Source organism: Mixophyes fleayi, chromosome 3, assembly GCF_038048845.1.
Source record: "Mixophyes fleayi isolate aMixFle1 chromosome 3, aMixFle1.hap1, whole genome shotgun sequence".
Classification (NCBI taxonomy): Eukaryota; Metazoa; Chordata; class Amphibia; order Anura; family Limnodynastidae; genus Mixophyes; species Mixophyes fleayi.
The window spans coordinates 122,994,571-123,015,637 of record NC_134404.1 but is presented as its reverse complement, the minus strand read 5'-3'; the positions used below and the strand labels follow the sequence as shown (position 1 = coordinate 123,015,637).

General features: G+C 39.5%; 1 protein-coding gene across 3 annotated transcripts in view; it reads right to left on the bottom strand.

Moving 5' to 3' along the window:
* FGF12 (fibroblast growth factor 12) overlaps positions 1–21,067 on the bottom strand; it is a 406,239-nt gene that overhangs the window by 111,167 nt on the left and 274,005 nt on the right. For all 3 annotated transcript variants that reach the window (XM_075202288.1, XM_075202287.1, XM_075202286.1), the window contains 2 exons: positions 6,209–6,319; positions 3,333–3,436 (listed from right to left, as the gene is read on the bottom strand). In XM_075202288.1, the coding sequence (XP_075058389.1) occupies positions 3,333–3,436; positions 6,209–6,319 (215 nt within the window). The remainder of the gene's footprint in view (positions 1–3,332; positions 3,437–6,208; positions 6,320–21,067) is intronic.

Genomic DNA, 21,067 nt, shown 5'->3' with positions numbered 1-21,067 from the left:
AAACTATCAACAACAAAAAACATAAAAAAGATTTGCAAGAATATTTGATATTATTTTGTAGTTTTATATAACAGATGCATTTGTAATCAAACACCTTGACAAAGATCACTTCTCTGGATGTCTGACAAATAATAAAAATATTCAAGTGTATTCCAAAACATTCAAATATTCATATATAAATACCAATACAAGCAAGTCAATTCTTGTCACAAAGCTTACTCATTTGTGCGGCGCAAATGCTGAAAACTAAAGAATGCATAAAAGATATCACAGTTTGGTAGAAAACAAACATACAAGCACAGACAAGCAATGCATCTACAACATATATTACCGGATTTTCTAAAAGTGGTATTTAGTAGAGAAAATACATTTCAATTCCTTACTCTCCAACTGTCTCCATAGCAGCATAAAATAAATTATGTGTATGAATTAAATAAATGTCCTATTGCGCAGTGTACTGTATCCAACACTGAAATGGCACTTTGTAGAATTCACATACAGAAATGTTTCTTTATCATGACAGAACGTAACATGTGCCTGTTATGTTTCAGATACAGTCCATTTTACATATTGTTTTGTTCTCTATATATTGTATGTCCTAAAAACAAGTTAGTAGATGCTCTTACCTCCCAGGAGATGGCATAAAATATATATGTGGGACTGACCCATTCTCCCTGCCCTGCGCTTACGTCTACGGAATCTTTTAAGTACAAAGCAGCTGTATGAGGAAGGTGCCCTAGGAGCGATCTTTAGTCCATCTTTGCAGACAAAATTTGCATTGGCATATAGCGAGCAAGAATAGTTTATGCTCCCTACTGGATAAAGGGAGCATAGAAGGGCTTTGTTCTTTTTATGATATACATATTCAAGGTACTAAGTATAAAGGACTTTATCTGAAACATGACAGGTCCTCTTTAAGATTTAATAATATTTAACCTTCAACCTTCAAGCTCCTATTGGGCAGGGACTGATGTATATGATTAAACTTTCTTTGTAAAACGCTGTGTAAACAGACAGTAACAATTAAAGTATTAAAAATATGGGGAATAATTAGCCATGCATTTGAAGCAACAATCAATGTTTGCCCTTCAAATTCTGTGCTATATTAAGGTGTTATCACTGTGTGACTATAAAGAGGGTTCAGGATGGGTGCCAATAATGCCCCTCCATGAGGCTACTACAGTCAGGGGCAGGCTGGGCTGGGGGACAGGGGGCATCTATCTATCCCCTGTGCCAGTCCCATTGATTGCTAACTTGTGCTGGGTCACTGTTCTTTTTTCCTTTAAAATATGTTGCTCACTCAAGTCTTGCCTCCAGGGCTAAAATTTGCCAGCCCTCCCCTGACTACAGTGCTTTAGCCATTTCAAAAATATAGCAATCCCCATTTCTCATATGTACTGAGGAGTTCTGCTGTAGACTTTATGCAATACCAAAGAAGACAGTATCCAATACACAGGGCTAAAATAATAGCTTAATGTTTTTTGGATTTTTTTTTTTGTTTTTGTAGGCTTGTAAAATAAGGAGCAGGTTATCATTTTCTCCCTATGTGCTAGATGCATCTTCCCCTCCTTTGGCACTGCTCCAGCAGAGGTCCATAGTACAAATCTGTACTGGGGACTGCTGTACCTCACAAATGACCAGTGTCCTAGGGGATTGACCTCCAACAGATTTACTAGTATGCAGTAAGGCTTTTTTTTTTGTGCAAACCGCCACTGCAGGTGGAACAAAACTTTGAAGTTACGATATCTACCAACAAGAGAGAAAACATTTTTCAGTATAAAAAGACATTTTAATTAATACCCTTCATGCTGCCTCAATTGTTAAAGACATACACCCTGGGTGATATGTATTAAGCAAGCATAGGTTTGCTGTTGTTCAAAATAAAACTGGGTCAAATATGTGAAATAAAGATTTCAAAGTATTGCTTTCTTTTGAGTGCCAATGCAGTAACCAGTTACATGGTCATATTGCCATTAATATTAATAGTTCAGATATATGACAAGTGTACTCCCCAATTAAGTAAAGTCATCTATCAGATAAGGAGATATCCATAAGAAATGACTTGTAAGTGCATTTTAGCCATTTTGATAAATCAAACTTATTAATATTAACTATTTTGGCATGAGTAATGTAATCTTTATTCTTATTTGAGTAACAGCCTTTATTTGGTTAAACAGTTACAGAGGTATAATATTTTTTGTCTAATACATACACATATATTTTGGAGCACATTTTGTTAGTCACAGTGGATATGACGTCAGTAACATTACTTTGCAATGCTTGTTCTTCTATATACAAATAGGAAAACAAAATAATCAACAACTCTTTGTCTAACTCTTTCCATTTTTAGAAGTTTAACATGGTCATTTCTTGCATTTAAGTGTTGTAATAGTCTAAGGGGGGAATTCAATTGCTGCGATGTGTCTCTGGAACAGTCCTTGGAGACACATCGTGTTGAAGTTTTTACTAAAATCTCTGCTCATTTTCCCTTGTGCCCCATAGAGATGCAAGGGGAAATGAGCAGAGATTCTGAGCCGCACTGACCGGCAGTGTGCACAGCTGCACATCGAAGAGATGTCTGGCGGCACCTCATGGCCCATTGAATTCCCCCAACAGACGTCAAGGCATATTTTATTTACTTTCATCTCTTTGGCAAACAGCTTCTTATCCTCTATTACGGACAATCTCCATTTTTAAAAGTTTTGTTACACTTTCTAAATTAAAAATTCTGTCCAGTCAGACATATATTCTTAAACTGAATGTTAAAAGAATATTTATTTCTCCCCTTTTAACATACTCGATATGCAGGGCTGCCATCTGGGGGGTACGGGGGGTACTGTTGTACCGGGCCCGGGCTCACCAGGGGGCCCGGTACAACAGCACAGCAAAGACTTACCTGGGGCCCCGCTGGTCTCCACTATTCTGTCTTCAGCCTGGCTGTCACCGTGACAGCCAGGCACCAGGATCCGATCGCAGGGGTGGAGGAATCATTCCCCCTGCGATCATGTGATCTGTCACAGGCAGAGCACATGATCGCAGGGGGAATGAATCCTCCACCCCTGCGATCGGATCCTGGTACCTGGCTGTCACGGTGACAGCCAGGCTGAAGACAGAATAGCGGAGACCAGCGGCGGGCCCCAGGTAAGTATGTGTTGCTTATGGGGGGGGCGCTCATGGGGGGGGGCCCGCTCATGGGGGGGGGCCCGCTCATGGGGGGGGGGCGGGGGGCACGGGGGCCCATACTGGGCCTGATTTTTTCTGAAGGCGGCCCTGTCGATATGAATCATTTTTTGACAACAATATATAAATATAACAAGGCACAACGGACTTACTGAGCTGTAGAGAAAACCTTCACCATTCATTGACGCGTAGAGTCCGGCCTTAACTCCTTGTATTGCCACCACCCGGAGACCCACAGGGATTAGATTGAAAAGGGCTGAGTTTAAAACAAGAAGAAATTTGTTATCCTTTAAGAAATACATTTTTCTCTGTCATTTTCGTTCCCCTTAGAATCAGACTATTTATGAACACTGTAACATTGTGATTCATTTCCTCAAAACTATTTACATTAAAAGGTATTTTCTGTATAAACAATAGGTCTATTTCCCTAAGTAACAAGTGTACCAAAATCCTTAAAGTAATCCAAAGCCCTGTAGGACTGTTCAGTTTGCTATTTTACATGAGAAATGATGAATTCTGCATTAATGACTACATACATAGCATTACAGGTATAGACAGAATGTTACAGCACTACGAATGTACAGAGCGTTGTAAAGACAAATATCCTTTGTGGACTTGTATTCCCCTATCATGTGCATTACAGACCCAAAGGGTTTATTTTGTAACTAATCATTGGTTAGGTATACTCTGTAGCAGAGATTATGTAATAAGTATACTTCTTGGACCTGAGGACTGAATACTCCCTGTGACTGAATCACTGATAAATAACTTTTGGTATGAATTTATTTAAAGAAAATAGCGCAGGCCGCTGATTTATATAAATTACCAATGCACTTATTTTTTGATATTGGGTATATTGTGAGATAGGAAATCATTATCTCTGAGACCAGGGTAGAAAATTTGCTTTTTCTGTTTACCCTTGCTAAAGGAAATACCTTATCTCTGATGTATATACCTGATACAATGACCCTTTGTTTACAAAACCTGTTGTATATTGTGATGTGGGAAACTGGCTTGTTTTTGGTCTTTGTTGTTCTGTGTGAATATGTATTCCGAACGGTCTGAAGAAAGACCACTGATACCACCTTGAAATCAGTGGAACTGTCCTTGTCAGGACACTTGAGCAATAAACATCACTCTGCTTCAAGAACCTGCTTGACAACTTCTTCAATATTGCTGTAATCCTGTGACCTGCTGATTAGACCCTAAAATCTAATCCGTTCTCTGGCTGATTCTGAAGTTGGACTCAGCTCTCCAGTACCACCGCTCTGCCGGTACCCTGCAGCTCTGGTCAGTGTGATAGGCCAGGGGGGATCTATCCACATCAACCCTGACCCACAGTAGGCAGTCCGGAGTTACTAGCCCAAGTGTACCAGCACAGGAGTACACTAGCAGTGACAGTTATCCAGAAGAAACGTGGTTCTGAGTGCCATAAAGGAGCTCAGTGGTGGCAGCATTGTAAGCCCCTCCTACTACGGCAAGAGGACACATTTGGGATAACGTAAAGGAACAGTGGCAAAGTAAGCCCAGCTGGTTCCCAGCAACAGACAGGGTGACATAGGCGGCCCATCCTGTCACACTCCCAGTTTCCACCACCACGTTGTGTCTTATATCAGGAGGTTTGAAATCACTAGCGCAAATAGCTAGTGTATGCATTATATATACTAACACGTTTGGATCTATTACGGACATTTAAGGTAAATTACCCTTTAAATACTCTAATTGCTGAGAGCTGATGTAGCAGCTTTTTGTCAAATATCAATTTCTCCTGCACGTATAAATGGCTTACAATAAATACATTTGCCAAACAGAAAGCTGCTTTATCACCACATTAACACTGAAATGCAAAAAAATAATGACTGTTTTGTGGTTACAACAAACAGATTTATTGTGCTCATTAAAAAGTTGATTTTAATTTCTGGGCACAATAATATGATTATATATTATTTATTCATTAAATTAATTAAAAGCCAAACTGAAAGTAATAAAGAGATGCAAATATACGGGCTACAGCTGATAGAGACAGGCTCGTTATATAGAAATAACGAGAATTAACAATTTTTTCTTTCATTGAGCTGTCATAACTTTAATAACTTCTCATAAATGACATACATTTGTTTTGTGAAGGAATCAGTGAAGGTGTGAGATCATCACATCATCTATTTATTTATTTATATGAGATGAGGATGGTCTTAAAACAATAAACCAAAAAGCCTGTGTAGTTCCCAGAAATGTGGCTGTGATGCATAACACAGGGAAGGATGTGCATTTATTAGATTGAGGGATATAATATTCAGTGGGTAAAAAAAACGGTTGCATTAAACTTTGCTTTGTACATATTAGTGTAGACTAAGGGGCCAATTCAATTGTGCCGAGAATAACGTAGCGTTAACAGTGTTACCGTTAATATGGCAAAACTGCGCATAATTATCCTTAGTATGGTAATTTCAACAGTGGATTTTTACTCGCGGCTCCCTGAGCTGCGAGATGAAATCCAGGCAAAAATTACCGTATAAACGGTAATACTGTTAACGCCACGTTATTCTCGGCGCAATTGAATTGGCCCTTAAGACTACAGAATCAGAACTCCCTGTAAGCAAACACGGCCATAGTGAATATGTTGTCCACTGCCACCAATAGCACAAGTAGTATATGTGAATACGATAAAAGACAACAGTTTTAATGACTGATGACACAGATTAGACTAAGAAGTAATGACAGGATTAAACTAGACATACCCAATGGTAATTTTAATATATGGCTGATTTATTATAGTATTTTTACACTATGCATAACTGATGATTTATTTTGATCATATGGCTAACTCAAACAACATAAAGTTAATTCATTAATTTAAAACAGAATAACGGACGGTAATACTGTAGAAGTGAACGTGTTAAAGGCTGCAGTGTGCGTCTGTTCTATAAGAAATGTCTTTCTTTTGCCTGGGTAAATGAAGTACCGATAAGAAACTCAACAGGCATTAAACATGATTTATAATTGGGATGGAAAGGGTGATTTTCCTTACTGTAGTCGCTGTTTTCGTCCTTGGTCCCATCAATGGTGCCATCTGGGTGCATCTGCAGGAAGTATCCCTGCTGGCTGAATAACCTTGTCACAATTCCTTTCAGCTGGGGTTCTGTAAAATAAATACCATCAATACAACACTTAGAACTGTGCTCAGTTATTGTGCATGGGACAGAGTGCTTAGTCACCAAGATAGAAAGTGAATAAACTAATTATGGCTGGCTAGATCACCTGCCTCTAGTTCCTTCCAGCTGCGATTCTAGGAAATGCAATTGTATTAAGAGGGAGGATGCTTAAAAATCCTAATCCAAATGACTGCAAACAGAAAAGCAGTGCCTCCAGTCTCTGGCAAAGTCATCATTAACTTTACTATTGAAATCTCTACTATTTTTTTTTATTCGTTTATAATGAAATGTGGTATACCAACTGTGATGTTAATTAGTAATTTAACATTGGGATAAGTAAAACATAAACTACATCAATACTTTTATAGTAGATAAAGCTTCATTAGATTAACATGTACATAAATGTATTTATAATGTTAGTCCTTAAACACGTTGTAAGCTCTTAATGATGTAAAACACTGCCTAGTAAGAACCTTGCCTCTTTGGTACATTGAGTCATGGATTAAACAAATTAGCGAAAATGCTGCACTGAGAGTACAAACAATTTGTATAGTAAAAACGTCAACACTCAGTGTAGATACACAATGTCACTCTAGTAATCAGTAAAACTAAGCCAAATGCAACAGAATATAAAATCTACATACGTATTAAAACACACTCACATGGTATCACCCATATAATGTAGAGTGTGGACCTGATGCGGAGTTGGATTTATGCCTCTTTACATAACACAAATTTTAAAGAATTGCACTGCACAGACCTACAGAGAGAGTGCCCACATATTTACGCATGCAGACTTGTGTGCATGTGAGACTTGCACCTCCTTAGGCCTAGAGAGGCGGAACAACAGTTTATCGTCGGCCAATGACAGTAAATGTGTGTTCATGCAAATGCGGCTGAGGCAGACAAGCACAGAGCCGCATAGACGCCTGTCAAGAGCCATATCTTTTGCACCTCCTAAGGGGCATGTGCAAAAATATGATGATGATGGGCACCAGCATTACCTATCCTGTTCTGATTGGCTGACTGCGAATTCTAGTTTCATTCATACGCGAGATGGAATATTATATCTGCTGTTTTATATGGAGCCTAATAGCTTATGTGTTTGTCGCTATCAAAATAAATGTAAAAAACTTTTCTTGTGCCTATGACCTATGAGTATGCGAATGTGGGTGTAGTAAACCTGGCGCATATGCTGCAGGTGCAAAGATAAATGTATCTTGAGATATCTACCACTCGGAATATAGGCCTAGGTATGTTATTTTTTACAGACAACTTTCTTGGACATAAAGTACATCCAACATGCGTTCAACTCATCAGGCCTAGTATGTTTAACAATGTGGCAAGAGGTTTATATAAGCATCCAAAGTTAGACGGTCCCAGTCACATAAAGCCAGTAAATAGTCAGTAATGACTTGCATCTCTTATTTCATTTTGTGTTCCTGTATTTTGTAAATGTGTTACATTGGCTTCATTAGTTGGCAATCTGTTCCATCTGACAATCTGGAACTGCAACAGTGCAAATCTGTAACAGTGGCACAATTGTATTTATGAAATGCTTCTAGGCAAACCTCCTTTTATCACTTGGATCAAGAGACAGATGTTCTATCTGCCTGGCGCATTCCCATGTGGTCTGTGTCTTCCAGATTATTAAACACATCCTGTCAGGTTGCAAAAGGCCTGTGGCAATGAGGGCTTGAATTGTATACCTTAAGGCCTTCACTTGAAGTCGGCATTCATTGGATAGTCCTAGAATGCTTCACCCTACACAACAGTGGTGTAACTGTGCTATCCAGTGAAGGAAGATGATAGTGAGCTGGCACGTAGAACTCTCAGCATACAGAGATGCGCTCAATAAGTTATATGTTGTGTTTTTTCATAAATGCCAAAAGTAGTCTAAAGAACACATTAATCACATTTACCTAACAATATTTATGTTTCCAACAACAACAGCAACAAAAAAAAGGATGGACAGTTAAACATTCCTAAAAACAATAAATACTTTTGGAGCAATTGGTTAGAGTGGATTAGGGTTAAGACACTTGGGCATTTTCCCAGGGAATGGCAAATAGGAAGAGTTTTCTTTCAGCCTACGATAAAATAAATTGATGAAATGAACTGTGTTATAGGCACCGTGCGACGTCAGCGGAAACATTTTAGGAGATATTTTTCTGACTAAATGTTTTCCGTTCAAAAAAATGATTCATTCAGCATTTTAAATTTCTCACTTAATACACGTAGCATTAAAAGAAACCTTGTGTGAGTCACCAATGATTCCTACTTGGGGTGGTCGCTGACTAAGCCCATGTGGGATAGCGGAACTATATAATATTCTTGCTTATGTTTGCTGAAGTTCAACAGACAACAGATCTGTGCCTGTAAAGAACCCAGTCAGCATTACGCATTCTCAAGCTAGCATCTGTATTTATTTATTTATTTATTTGTTTATTAATTATCTTATCATTCTTTATTTATAAAGCTCCAGCATTTTATGCAAAGCTGTGTATTGAGATCACATTACAAAGGAAATTACATACAATAAGAATCATTTAAGAAAGTGCAACGTGACATCTGTGGGTGTGCACAATTTAGTATCTTCTGATGGGAGGAGGTGCGTGGATCAGAGAGTTACTTGTTTATTGTTGGCTAGGAGCGCGAGTGAGCTCCGTTAGTCACACACATGCAAAAATTTGATTTTATTTTGCAGTATGAGATACAAATGGTCTTATAATCCAAGAAGTGCAAAGGGAGGGGAAATCATGCTACAGTGGATGGGGTAGGTTAGAATGAACAGTCATGGAGAGCTGGTGTAAAAATAGTGATTATGGAAGAGAGGGGAAAGCTTTTTTGGAGAAGTCAAGAAAAGATTGAAGAGAGTCTCTTACGAGGGTAGAGAAATAGATAGAAAGCTGACCAGTAGAATCTGTGCATTTATGAGGACATGAGATAGGAAGACATTCAGGGATGACTACAGCAGTGCATAGGGTGACGATTACAATGCAGATTGAAAGGTGTCACCAAGACAGCAAACTTGAGAAGAGGGTAGAATGATGTTGTCGGTGAGTGTTAAACAGATAGGCAGTCGTTTGGCAGACCTGAGACATTCATAAGCAGGAGACAACAAAACAGTTGGATATGTCGGCAGAGGGGCAGACAGGTAAATCTTGGTGTCATATGGTTGTCATATGCATACAAATGATATTGGAGCCAGTATAGAGATATTATTTAACAGCTGTGTTGCTGCATGCTGGTCAGGCATATTTATGTTTTTGCAGGCAGGTGAATAATAAATCTGTATGTACATGAAAGCATGCTATGCACGGTTCTCAATAACGTACCCGACAATTCTTCTGGCTTAGCTGTAATTTTGCTGCATTGCTGAGAAAATTGATGAACACTGGGAGAGAACCTTGGTACAAGGCCAAATTCATGTTACTTTGGTAACTCTTATTATGAGACTGATACCTTATTTCCTGTAATAGACACTTTATTGTGATGTGTTATATGAAGATACGCCATGCTAACGGTTAATTTCTATGCACAAAGCAATGTTTTTGCATATGCATAGATCATTCTACAGCAGACTGTAGCTCACTCTGCTGTATGTTACTATTTTTCTTTGCTTTTGAAAGAAAGAGCAGCTAAAACTGTCTCTGTGTGTGTGTACCTCTACGCACATATCACCCTGAAATGTGTTTAAACACTGTTAAGTGCAATTAACATTTGAAACTGCAATTTACACAGAACTGCAACCTATTTCTCAGTTGTTCTTAGTGAACTATCACAAGGTGTTGGATCCTATGAGTCTGCTCAAGTTCTCAACACTTCTGAAACCAAAGAGAAAAACAAAACATATAAATCAGGTCAGAAGCTGCTTCTAAATGTCTATAACTCTCCCCAGAAGTAAAGAATTAGAAAGAGAAGACAATAAAATTAAACCTGGAAAATATAGGTGTAGCTAGTTTATACCAGCCCTGCCCCCAGGGGCAGATCTAGAATTTTATTTTACGGGGGAACGATTTAGGGGGGGGGAGGCAATTTAGTCCCCGTCCCCTTTTTGACAGCTAAGGCTGCCTGCAGCTGCACACTGTGTGCAGGTCCGTTCGGCAGAGACAGGCGGGAAGAGTGTGCTGCCCAGCCGCTCCGATTGTGTTTTTGTGTTTTAGCAAGCCCCTGCTATGCCAGCAAACATACCCTGGTCTGAGGACAAATTCACATAAACCTGACAAATTATACCTGCAATGTTTATTGCCTGATAAGTAAATAATAACATGCTTTGTGCTTTTATGATCCTATACACCTTCATAAAAACAGCTGGATGAATTAATACTGGGCCCACTGAGTACTGCACATTAAGGGACATGTGTGAAAACTGGTTCAGAAGTAAAATGTAGTGTCAACCACAGAAGCCAATCAGGCATTAGAGTCGTATTCATAAACTGCACAAGGAAATTAATAAGTATAATCTGATCGAATATCGACGATTTGCTAGAATCGCAACTTAAAACAATTACCCCCAAAAGTCAAAACCATCTTGGTCCACAAATCTACACACCTGTAATTCTGATGCATTTACACAAAAATAGTCACTCAATATCACAAAATCAAGTTATTCTGCATTCTAGGCTTCATACGCCTCATAACAAAAAATCAGGTTGTGCATTTTATATTGTCCCCCCTGCAGCACAAAAAGGTTTACCCAGGTGCATATTTTGTGTCCAGAAGCTGTATTTGCTTCTAACTGTAAATCAGCCACAGTATGTTCATATCCAAGATATTGTCAGCTGTACACTGATTAACATTGTAATGCAGTACCACACAGCTGTATGACATTATAATGTATAAAATATTCAGAGGCAATTGGCACCACAAATAGACCATTTTTGCCTTCACTCCAATTGCGATACGGTACTAGGTGCACTGTAAATATCTACTTACATTAATTGGTAATATCACAGGGCACAGTCACTATTTCTATTATTCAAGTGTCTACTGAGTTAGCTTGTTTATTCTAAAGTCTAGTATAATTAGAGTAAAAGTTGTGAGCGACACAATCTTTTTCCTGTGGACCCGATTCCATAAATGTCCCCATTGCTCTTTGTAGAGCTTAGTATGTTGCCTGGAATACACAAAATCGAAGGGTCTTACCTGTTAATAGAGCCCTTATAGTGGTGATAAGGCTGCTCACCACTTATGGACAGAAAAAGGATAGTTGGTAAAGGCACCACATTGACAGTATAGCACAACTTCTGATTACTGGAGTACCCATAAAAATAAGTCCTTTTGTCATAAGATAAATGGTTTACAGCCCCCTGCAAAGTAAAAAAACGTCTCCCTAAATAAGCCTCCGACCCCCTTGATCCTTAGGCTGCACTCAATGCTAGTTCCTCCCATCAGAAGATTCAAAGCCCTTTTACACCCCAAGGGGCAAATGTATTAAGTTGTGATTCTAGCAAATCCCCAATATTCAGTGACTTTGCTGGCATAATTTAAAATGGCAATATGTTTAAAGGCAAGTTTTGCCCTTAAATACATTGCCATTTTAAATTATGCCGGGAATGTCGCCGAATATCGGCAATTTGCTAGAATCACAACTTAATACATTTACTCCCAGCACTCAAAACCATCTTGGTCCATCTACACACTTGTAATTCTGGTGCATTTACACAAAAATAGTCACTCAACATCACAAAATTAAGTTGATTTACAGAGTTGAAATGGCTGTGCACCATTCCACACAGCAAGGACAGTCCTAAAAATGCAGCCTTCACCACCCCTTTATCACTGTTCATTAATATACATTTTCAAATAGAAATCTAATTACCCTAAAATGAGCCACGCCAATGTGCCCAACAGGTATTTTGCAAGGAACACCCTCACTGTATCCAACTCCTCCCAAACACCTGCTCCTCCTCAAACACAGCTATCTTGTTCTGCAAACCTATTTACTTTGTCGGAAATCTAATGTTCCTGGCACCACCAAGGTTTGTTCTTCGTATCGAACATTTGCACTTTGTAAAAGAGGTGGTCTATGTTCAACTGAGCACAGACAGGTGGTGAAGGACAGTCCAGCCTCTGTTTATCCATTCATTGTAATAACGCAAATCCTTAACACTTCAGCTAAGCTTTATACTAGAAAACATTTGGTGATAATATTAACTCCTACAATTGCAAGAGAAAAACACGGGTGAGGGAAAACATCTGAAATCACACAGTATGAATCAATGGGGAGTTACACATAGTAGGGCTTATTTATAGTTAGGTGTAAATTGTGTTGAAGAATCTGCATCTGAAGAAAGCATGTATCATACCTTCCAACATTGATACCTGTAAATTCAGGATAAAGTAATCCTCACCCCCAATCTACCCAAACAACGCCCAGGTTGTCCCTAAAATGTCCACCTTTGTGTGAAACCTTGTGCAAACCTCACCCATTTTTAGGTCCGCAAATCAGGATTGTCCCACCAAGATCGAGGCAGCTGGGAGTTATAATGTTGCACTGCAAGGAGTGCAAATGCAAACATTTTTTTACATGCAGGGCCAATACTGAATGCTCTTGCAAGCTGTATAAACATACTTACAAGCTCTGATTTTACACTGCATTCTAGGCTTCATACGCCTCATAACAATAAATCAAGTTGTGCATTTTACATTGTCCCCCCTGCAGCACAAAAAGGTTTAACCAGGTGCATATTTTGCGCCCAGTAACTGTATTTGCTTCTAACTGTAAATCAGCCAATGTATGTTCATATCCAAGATATTGTAAGCTGTACACTGATTAAAATAATAATGCAGTACCACACAACAAATACACTTTTTTTGTGCAATAGAAGATACTGCACAACAATCTCCAAAGCATTCCACAAAATGTTCTTATTATGTTAGGGTCGTAAGAAAGATGTCCTTGTTAAAAAAAAAAAATCCTTTCCCACAGATTGCAAAATGACATCTAGTAGATACTGCAGAGATGTGGCATAAATTCTTGTGCTCTGACAGGACTAAAGTGAAATTATTTTGTCTGAATTCTAAGCATTCAGCTAACACAACACAAACCCTGCACAGCATCTATATAACACCATCCCCACAATATGATATGAAGGTGTTAACATCATGTAGTGCAAGTTTTTTTTTACTGCCATGGATTGGCAAGATTGAAGAGATAAGTGGAACACATTACAGATACATTTTTGCAAAATCTACTATTCTCTGCCAAAGAGCCAACATTGGTGAGAAACTTGGCTTTTCCAAAGGACAATGATTGCAAGAGCAACACTAGAATGGGTTAAAATTAAGAAAACACTATGGGGCCTGTGGCTGGATCACATAGAAATAATTTATTGTAGAAATGTATTTCAATTAGTGGCACAGGCGCCAAATTATATAATTAAAAATGTACTTATTTTTCTATATTGGTATGTATTTTGTTTGGAAATATATTGATTTCTGAGACAGTATGTCATGTTTTGTAACTTTGGTAGAGGAAATCCCAAGTAGGCATATTTGTGGTGTGGATGTGTTTGTGCAACTACCTTTTCATCGCTGAACACGTCTGTTGAGTCTGAAAGCACAAGAGGGGTAATTAGACTTGCTGGTAGACTTCTTATGCAAATGAATTAATGTGAATTTTGCAAATTAAATTGCGTTAAAAGCAAGATTAGAGAAAATTTTATATCCTGAAGATAAACATTCAATATAAAACCTCAGACGTTGTGGTGCCACTAGCAGCAATGTAAAAAGGTGTTAAACCCCTCTAGGCTGATATATGTGCCTGCTGCATGATGCAGCCTAGATTGGTTAGAGTCTGGGTTACCTCCTGCCATGGTATGTGTATAAAAAGAGCACTATTTCACCATGTAATATATTACTATACCATTTGTAACTTCTGAGATCACTAGTACCAAAAACTAGTGAGTAACTGTCCTTATTAGGACATTTCAGTTAATAAATTTCACTGCTTTGACGCCTACTTACCTGCGCAATTTCTGTGATCTATAGATTATACCAATCTAATCCGTTACCCAGCTGTTCTGAGGTTGGAATCCAGAACCCGGTACCAACACTTTGCCCACTACCCTGCAGCTCTGGCCAGTGTAATAGGCCAGGGGAAACCAACCACAGCAACTCTGATCTAAAGTGAGAGATCAGGGCTACCAGCCCAGGTGCCCGGCGAGGGGGTACAGTAGCAGCAAGAGTTACCCAGAAGGAACCAGTTCTAGGTGCTGGCGAAGGAGCCTAGTGGTGGCAGCAAAAAGCCCCTCCTACTGCGTTTAGATTGGCGCAATTTGGGAAAAAGAGAGGGAACGGTGGCAAGTCAAGCCCAGCCGCTCATCAGAATAGCGCAGACAGGGTGGCATAGGTGGTCCATCCTGTCACAAAGCCTATTTATTAATGGTCACATATGCACCTCCATTAAATATCATTGCTAATCGCAGTGATAAGGGATTATATTTCATGGACATTTATTAAAAATAGTCATCCCAGAACAGCGCATCCGATAGGAGGATGACTTTCCTTTATCTTATTTCCTCTGACCCGGAGTCTTTACTGCGCATGCGTGACCTAAGGTGCAAAGCCATTTTGCTGTAGTTACCGTAGCGAATAGCAGGAAGGCTGCGGAGAGGGATCAGTGATGCTCTCCCAAAAGGGTATAACAGCTAACACCATCTTCAGATCTTCAAGCTACGGACAGCTAGGCTTTTTGGAGCTTCTTAAATTGGCCCAAGCCGCAGTCCTCATTGAAAAATATAGGGGCTGCAGTTTAATGCAAACTTTGGCTAATCTAAGCATTAGGTTAAGATATGATATCTACTGTGTTAGGCATTAGTTAGACAAAAGAGATATTTATAAATCATGCAGAAAAAGCCATTTTCACATGAGTTATAGCTTAATAAATATCATCGTATATATCCTGACCTTAATCTCCTTACAAATTTGAGGCAAAATCTAAAACTTGCTGTGCATTGCTATTCCTCAACTTACCTGGCTGATGATGCGTAATTCTGCAAAAAGGAATGTGTTCAAAGTGTATAGAGTTATTATTTATTTATTTATAAGGCGCCACAGGCTTCGTAGCGCCGGATACAGAAGCAAGTAACAAATAGTTGGGGTAATACATTATAAGTAGCACAGATGAGTGTGAGTAATGTTCTGGGGACTCACACGGAGTGCAGCCAAGTACATGACAGGACATACAAGGGAGTCAGACAGCAAGCAGACATGGGTCAATAGGTAGAAAACCCTACCCGTGAGAGCTTGTATTCTAGAGGGAGGGGTGGTGAGAGACAGTAGGATTAGCTGGGAGAAAATGGGGATGGCAGGCTAAGGAAGAGGAGGTGATGGATAAGATGGTCAGGAGGTGGTACGATAGACGAGCTTGAAAAGGTCGAGTTTTGAGTGAGGTAATGGAGACGCAATCAAAAAGATTATTGGCTTTAATATTTGCCAGAGGTGATTCAATTAGGCATTAACAAAAGGAGATAAAAAATTGTATTTGATTCACAAATAACAATTTCTACATTTAAAATTAAAAATTCCAGGCTGTGAGATTTTTAAGTGTGAAATAAAGGGTTGGGGGTTGAATCCTTTTTCAAGGCCTGATATATACATAATTTCCCATTTAATATGATGCTCGCAGAGACCTTAATTATTGCAATAAATACTTTGAAAAGTAATTTTCAAAGTTATGAATCATATTCTAATGGTCTGGCAAACACTACTGCAAACTCGCTACAAAAAAGTACATTTTGTTAACCGCGTAAACACTGGAACCCTGCATTTGTATTAAGGAAGTTATAGAGATTAGAGATAGAGGTACAGTTTTTACTGCACGGAAAATAATATTTTTAAAAAATAAAATTTAAGAAGTTAGTATTAAAACTTTCTACCCTCTTTCTATTTCTTTGATGTTAAACAAAATGCCCAATGACTATGTGATAGCCATAAAAATCAGAGGATATTAAACAGCTGATGATTCGCAATTTAGGTACTATTTAGGGGTCTATTTATGAAAATGTAGCAATAAAGTTGATTTTCCAACATAGCAATGAAAATTACCTATCGCTGCACATTTACCATTAAAATACTGGCACAGAGAAGTTAGGGTTAACTTTGCCAGCCCAATCTGAAGGAATATGCTAATGTATGACCCAGATAGTTCCAGGTGCAGTCAAACGGAGAAATGTTTTTTAACAAAGATATTTTTTTTAACAAAATGCAAATTATTAGTTATTGAAAAAAATTCTTTATTTACAGCATTATATTATATAACGTTTTTTTCATTCATTTTCTTATAGTAACTGCATTCACCAGCAAGACCCTTTGATTTATATGACGCAGTCATATCTCTGGCGAAAACCCCCAGTTTTGCGGGAGATATCGATTTTTGGTCTTTAATAAATAGACTAGTTAGGAACTAGTTAAAAAACACTGGTATTTATGCTTCTATAAATGCTTAATGATAGTCAGCTGCCCGGCATTACTGTCCAGGGGCAGTAAGGCTTCGTCGGACCAGTCTCAGGGCATATGTGCATGCTTGAAGCGACTGGGGTATTATTAAAAAGAAAAGATGTAACAAAAAATAGAAACAAAATATTTTAAAATATTTCCTTTGAAAAATTCTTAATTTAAACAATAAAGCATTTTTTTTTTCAATTATCATCTTCTGCTATTGCCAACCTGAGATGGCAATAGCTTAGGGAGGACTGCAGTTGTACATGTACCTCTGCGGTCCTTGTTATACAGGTTTCCCCATGCTTTGCATGGAGAAGCTTTTTCCACAGACAGCCAGCGATCACTTCTACGGCAGGGGGTACCGTTGGCGGTAGCACAGCGGTAGTCTCTGATGGAAGCCCTACCTCTGGCGAAAAACACCCTCACTGGAGATAAGGCTTTTCTATATTTAACCAATAGATCCCAATCACAAGGTGTGATTGCCTCCAGTATGTTATTTAGAGATAAAAGTATAGATTATTGAAAATTAATTTACAAAGTAAAATCTTCTTCCTATGGAAGACCTCTTTGCTCTCTATTCCATGATTGCAAGTGCAGAAACACCTGGGTAAACTAGTTTCATATAGAGGTGATCTGCCCCTTTCACTATGTAAAACTCTCATCATATCACGTATGCACAGTGAAACTGGAAGCACTGAGTTCCAGTTCCAAGGTAAATATTATAATATATATAGGGGCATATTCAATTCTCAGCGGTTTCCGCTGCAGAAAAACTATTACCGATATTACGGTAATAGTAAGCCGGATTTCAGCTCGTAGCTCCCTGAGCCGCGAGCTGAAATCCAGCGAGAAAAGTACCGTAATACCGGTATTTACGCGCACTAATACCGTAATGACGGTAATAGTGCGCGCCGCGTTAATTTTGGCTATAACGCCAACAATTGAATATGCCCCATAGTGTTCAAAAACGAAAAAATAAAAAAATATAAATATTTATTAAAATAACCATACATTACACTTTTATGTCAGGGTTTGGGATGAGAGAAGAAATGTGATGTGGGTCCCATGTAGTCTAGAGATCTCTGTCGTTTATGCATTATCATGTGTAATTATGAACCATAATGATCAAAGTATTGCATACATAATTATGTTTACTTTCAAACATATATTCTTCTTCTTCTCCCTACTGTTTGTTTATGGCTGAATGTTGTCACATGCAAGATCTATAAAGAATGTTTTTTTAAAAAAAATAAAAATAAAATAACCATACTAGTTACTGAGCATTACAAAGACAGAAAGCCAACGATCAGTCAGACATACTGACATTCCTATATATAATTCTTTTGATAGTGGTCCGATACCAAAAATGCTTTATTTAAATTAAGCATATTTTCATTCAATATATCTGCTATCCCCATCCTGAGATGACGATAGCAAAAAGAGATTTCAGCGGTATATACTGCCATGATCCTTGTTACATAGCCTTCCCATGCTTTGCACGGTGATAGCCTTCGATGAATAGGCAGAAGCCCCAGAGATAGGGTTCTGTTTATGAAAGAAAGCCCTAAGTGTGGTAAAAACATTACTCAAGAGGCTTTTTCTCTGGTATTCAGTATGAACGCTTTGATGATTGGTAGTCAGTTACACACACGTCAGTCAGTCTGTTACATAAACATTGCTGTCTTTTGTTGGTCTCCCTGATCCCATTCCTAGTAGTCCTGCACCCCTTCATCTACTCATTTGCTTGTCCATCCTCTCCTCTTCTATCCTTCCTCTCCCTACTCCCTAAGTCTCTCACCATGTCTCCATGCTCCCATCCAATTCCCATTCTCACCCACTGCCCTCATCTCCATCCCAGATTCAGCCCACCCCCCACGCACCAGCAACCCTGCCAATGTCATCCATATCTAATCACTTCTCTCTCTCCTTTGCTCCTGTGCTGAATTCCAGATACATCTGCTACAAACTGCCCTCTATCCATGACCTCTTCATCTTCAACTCTTTTAACCTTCTTGTCATCACAGAAACTTGGCTTTCTATCACTGATACTGCTTCCCCCGCTGCTCTCTCCTATGGGGGCTGTCTTTCATCCACTCCATCAGACCTGATGACCACCCAGGCAGCAGGGTGGGCATCCTCCTATTCCCCATTTGTACCTTTCATATTATCTCCCCTGAGCCCTCCCTTTCATTCTCCTCCATTGAAGTCCACTCTATCCATCTCTTCTACACTATCCATCTCCATGTCTGAGTCCCAGTTTCCAATCTCTTAAACATTTTGCTGCCTGGCTTCTCCAATACCTCTCTTTAGACCTCCCCTCCATCATCCTAGGTGATTTTAACATCCCCATCGACAACCCCACAGACCCAGCTTCCATCAAACTTCTTGCCTCTCACCTTGTCATCTCCCATCAATATGCTCTTTCTGACTTCTCCAACTCTCCCTTCCCACTCTCTGACCACCATCTCCTTTCTTTTACTCTTTACTCATCTGCTGCACCCCTCCCCATGTCCAAATCTACCCTTTCTAAATGCAATTTTGATGCTTTTGATCCTGATATTTTCACCTTTTCATTTGAAACTCTCTACTTCCCTCTATCCGCTCTGGCCCGCTCAAACCACACCATCTCCACCACTCTTAACTCTGCTGCTCTCACCTCTTCGGGCTACCTTCGCCACTCTAAACTTCAACCTTGGCATTCAAAATTTTCCCTATTGCTTAAAAAATGCATACATACCACTTAACGGCACTAGAGGAAATCTCATTCCTTGGCAAGTGCATCCTCTCATCATAGTCTCTAATCTCTTCATGTTATTCCAATTCCCCAAATTTCAACACACTCCTTTGCCCCCCATCCCCTCCAATTCCAATCTAATGCCACTGACTTTGCCTTCTTTTCACTTCCAAAATTGAGGCACAAAATCTCCTCCTCCCATCACTCTTCTGCCACCACTACCACAACACCCTCCTTTCCCTCCAGTCACCACCTCCTTCACTCCCTCTCCCGCACTGCCTTCTGCCACCTAGCTTACCTCTTCAATCTGTCCCTCTTCACTGGAATCTTCCCTTGATCCTCTAAACGCTCTTGTCTCACCCATTCTTAAATTAATTTAAGAATGGGTGAGACGCTTTAATTCTCCTTGACCCCACCTCACTTTCCACCTACTGTCCTTGTCACGAGCTACAGAGTAATCACTAGCCAGCATTTGCGCTGCTGAGCGGGGAGGCGTGGAGTCTAATGCACCCCTGGGGGGGTAAATGTATGAAGCTCCGGGTTCTTCAACACCCGCGAGTTCTGCGTCTTCAGCGCTTAAATTTAAATCGGCGCTGCCTTGTAAAGGGAAGTTTCCATTTAGAGAAACGATCCACCACTACTCAAATGGAGTTGAAAACATGACTATTGGGGAGGTCCATAATGAAGTCCATGCAAATGCTGGCCTCTAGAGACTCTGGTACAGGTGGTACAGGAAGTGGGAGATGAATACCGACTGGACATCGCCTGGGGGTCTTGTAGAGGGCACAAACATCACAGGCCGCCACAAATTTGTGGACTTCAGAGGTTAAAATGGCCACAAATAATTACGGGATAAGAGAGCAATGGTTTTGTATTGAAAATGTATCTTCTTACTTCATCTGACCTGCTCCCTGGTAGCTCCAACCAGGTGAGCAAATAAACATCACTTGCTTCAAAGACCTGCTTGGAAACTTCTCTATCCCTGTGACCAACAGGTTGGACCCAAAATCGAATTCGTTCCCGGCTGTTTCTGAGGTTTGGACTCCGCTACTGAAAAATGTGATTGTGCTAAGCTGATGCATTCTTGTTGCCTTATAGGCATTTTGTTCTCTTATAGCTTAAAGACAGATTCGATACAGCTAGTTTGTAGGAGTTATTCATTGTTTGCAAGAAACTATGCCCATGACCTTGGATATAGCAGACAGGAGATAAACCAACTCCACCTGGGGAGCATTCCCATGTGAAAATGTGAGAATGTAGCAAGATCTGTGTAAAGGAACCATTAAAACCTATTGGGGCGTAGTTTTCTGTAATACGTTATTTTGTACTATATAGATATGGACTTGTAACTAATAAATCAGAGCTAATTGTACACGCAGAACCTGCAGTGTCTTTTATTCTCTCCGGCTAATTAGCTCATAAACTAATAAACTGACACTTACAGGCAAACTATCTGATCTAGATTTGACAGTACCACCACTCTGCCTGCTACCCAGCAGCTCTGGCCAGTGGGTATCCATCCACAGCAACCCTGGTCTATAGGAAAAGGTCA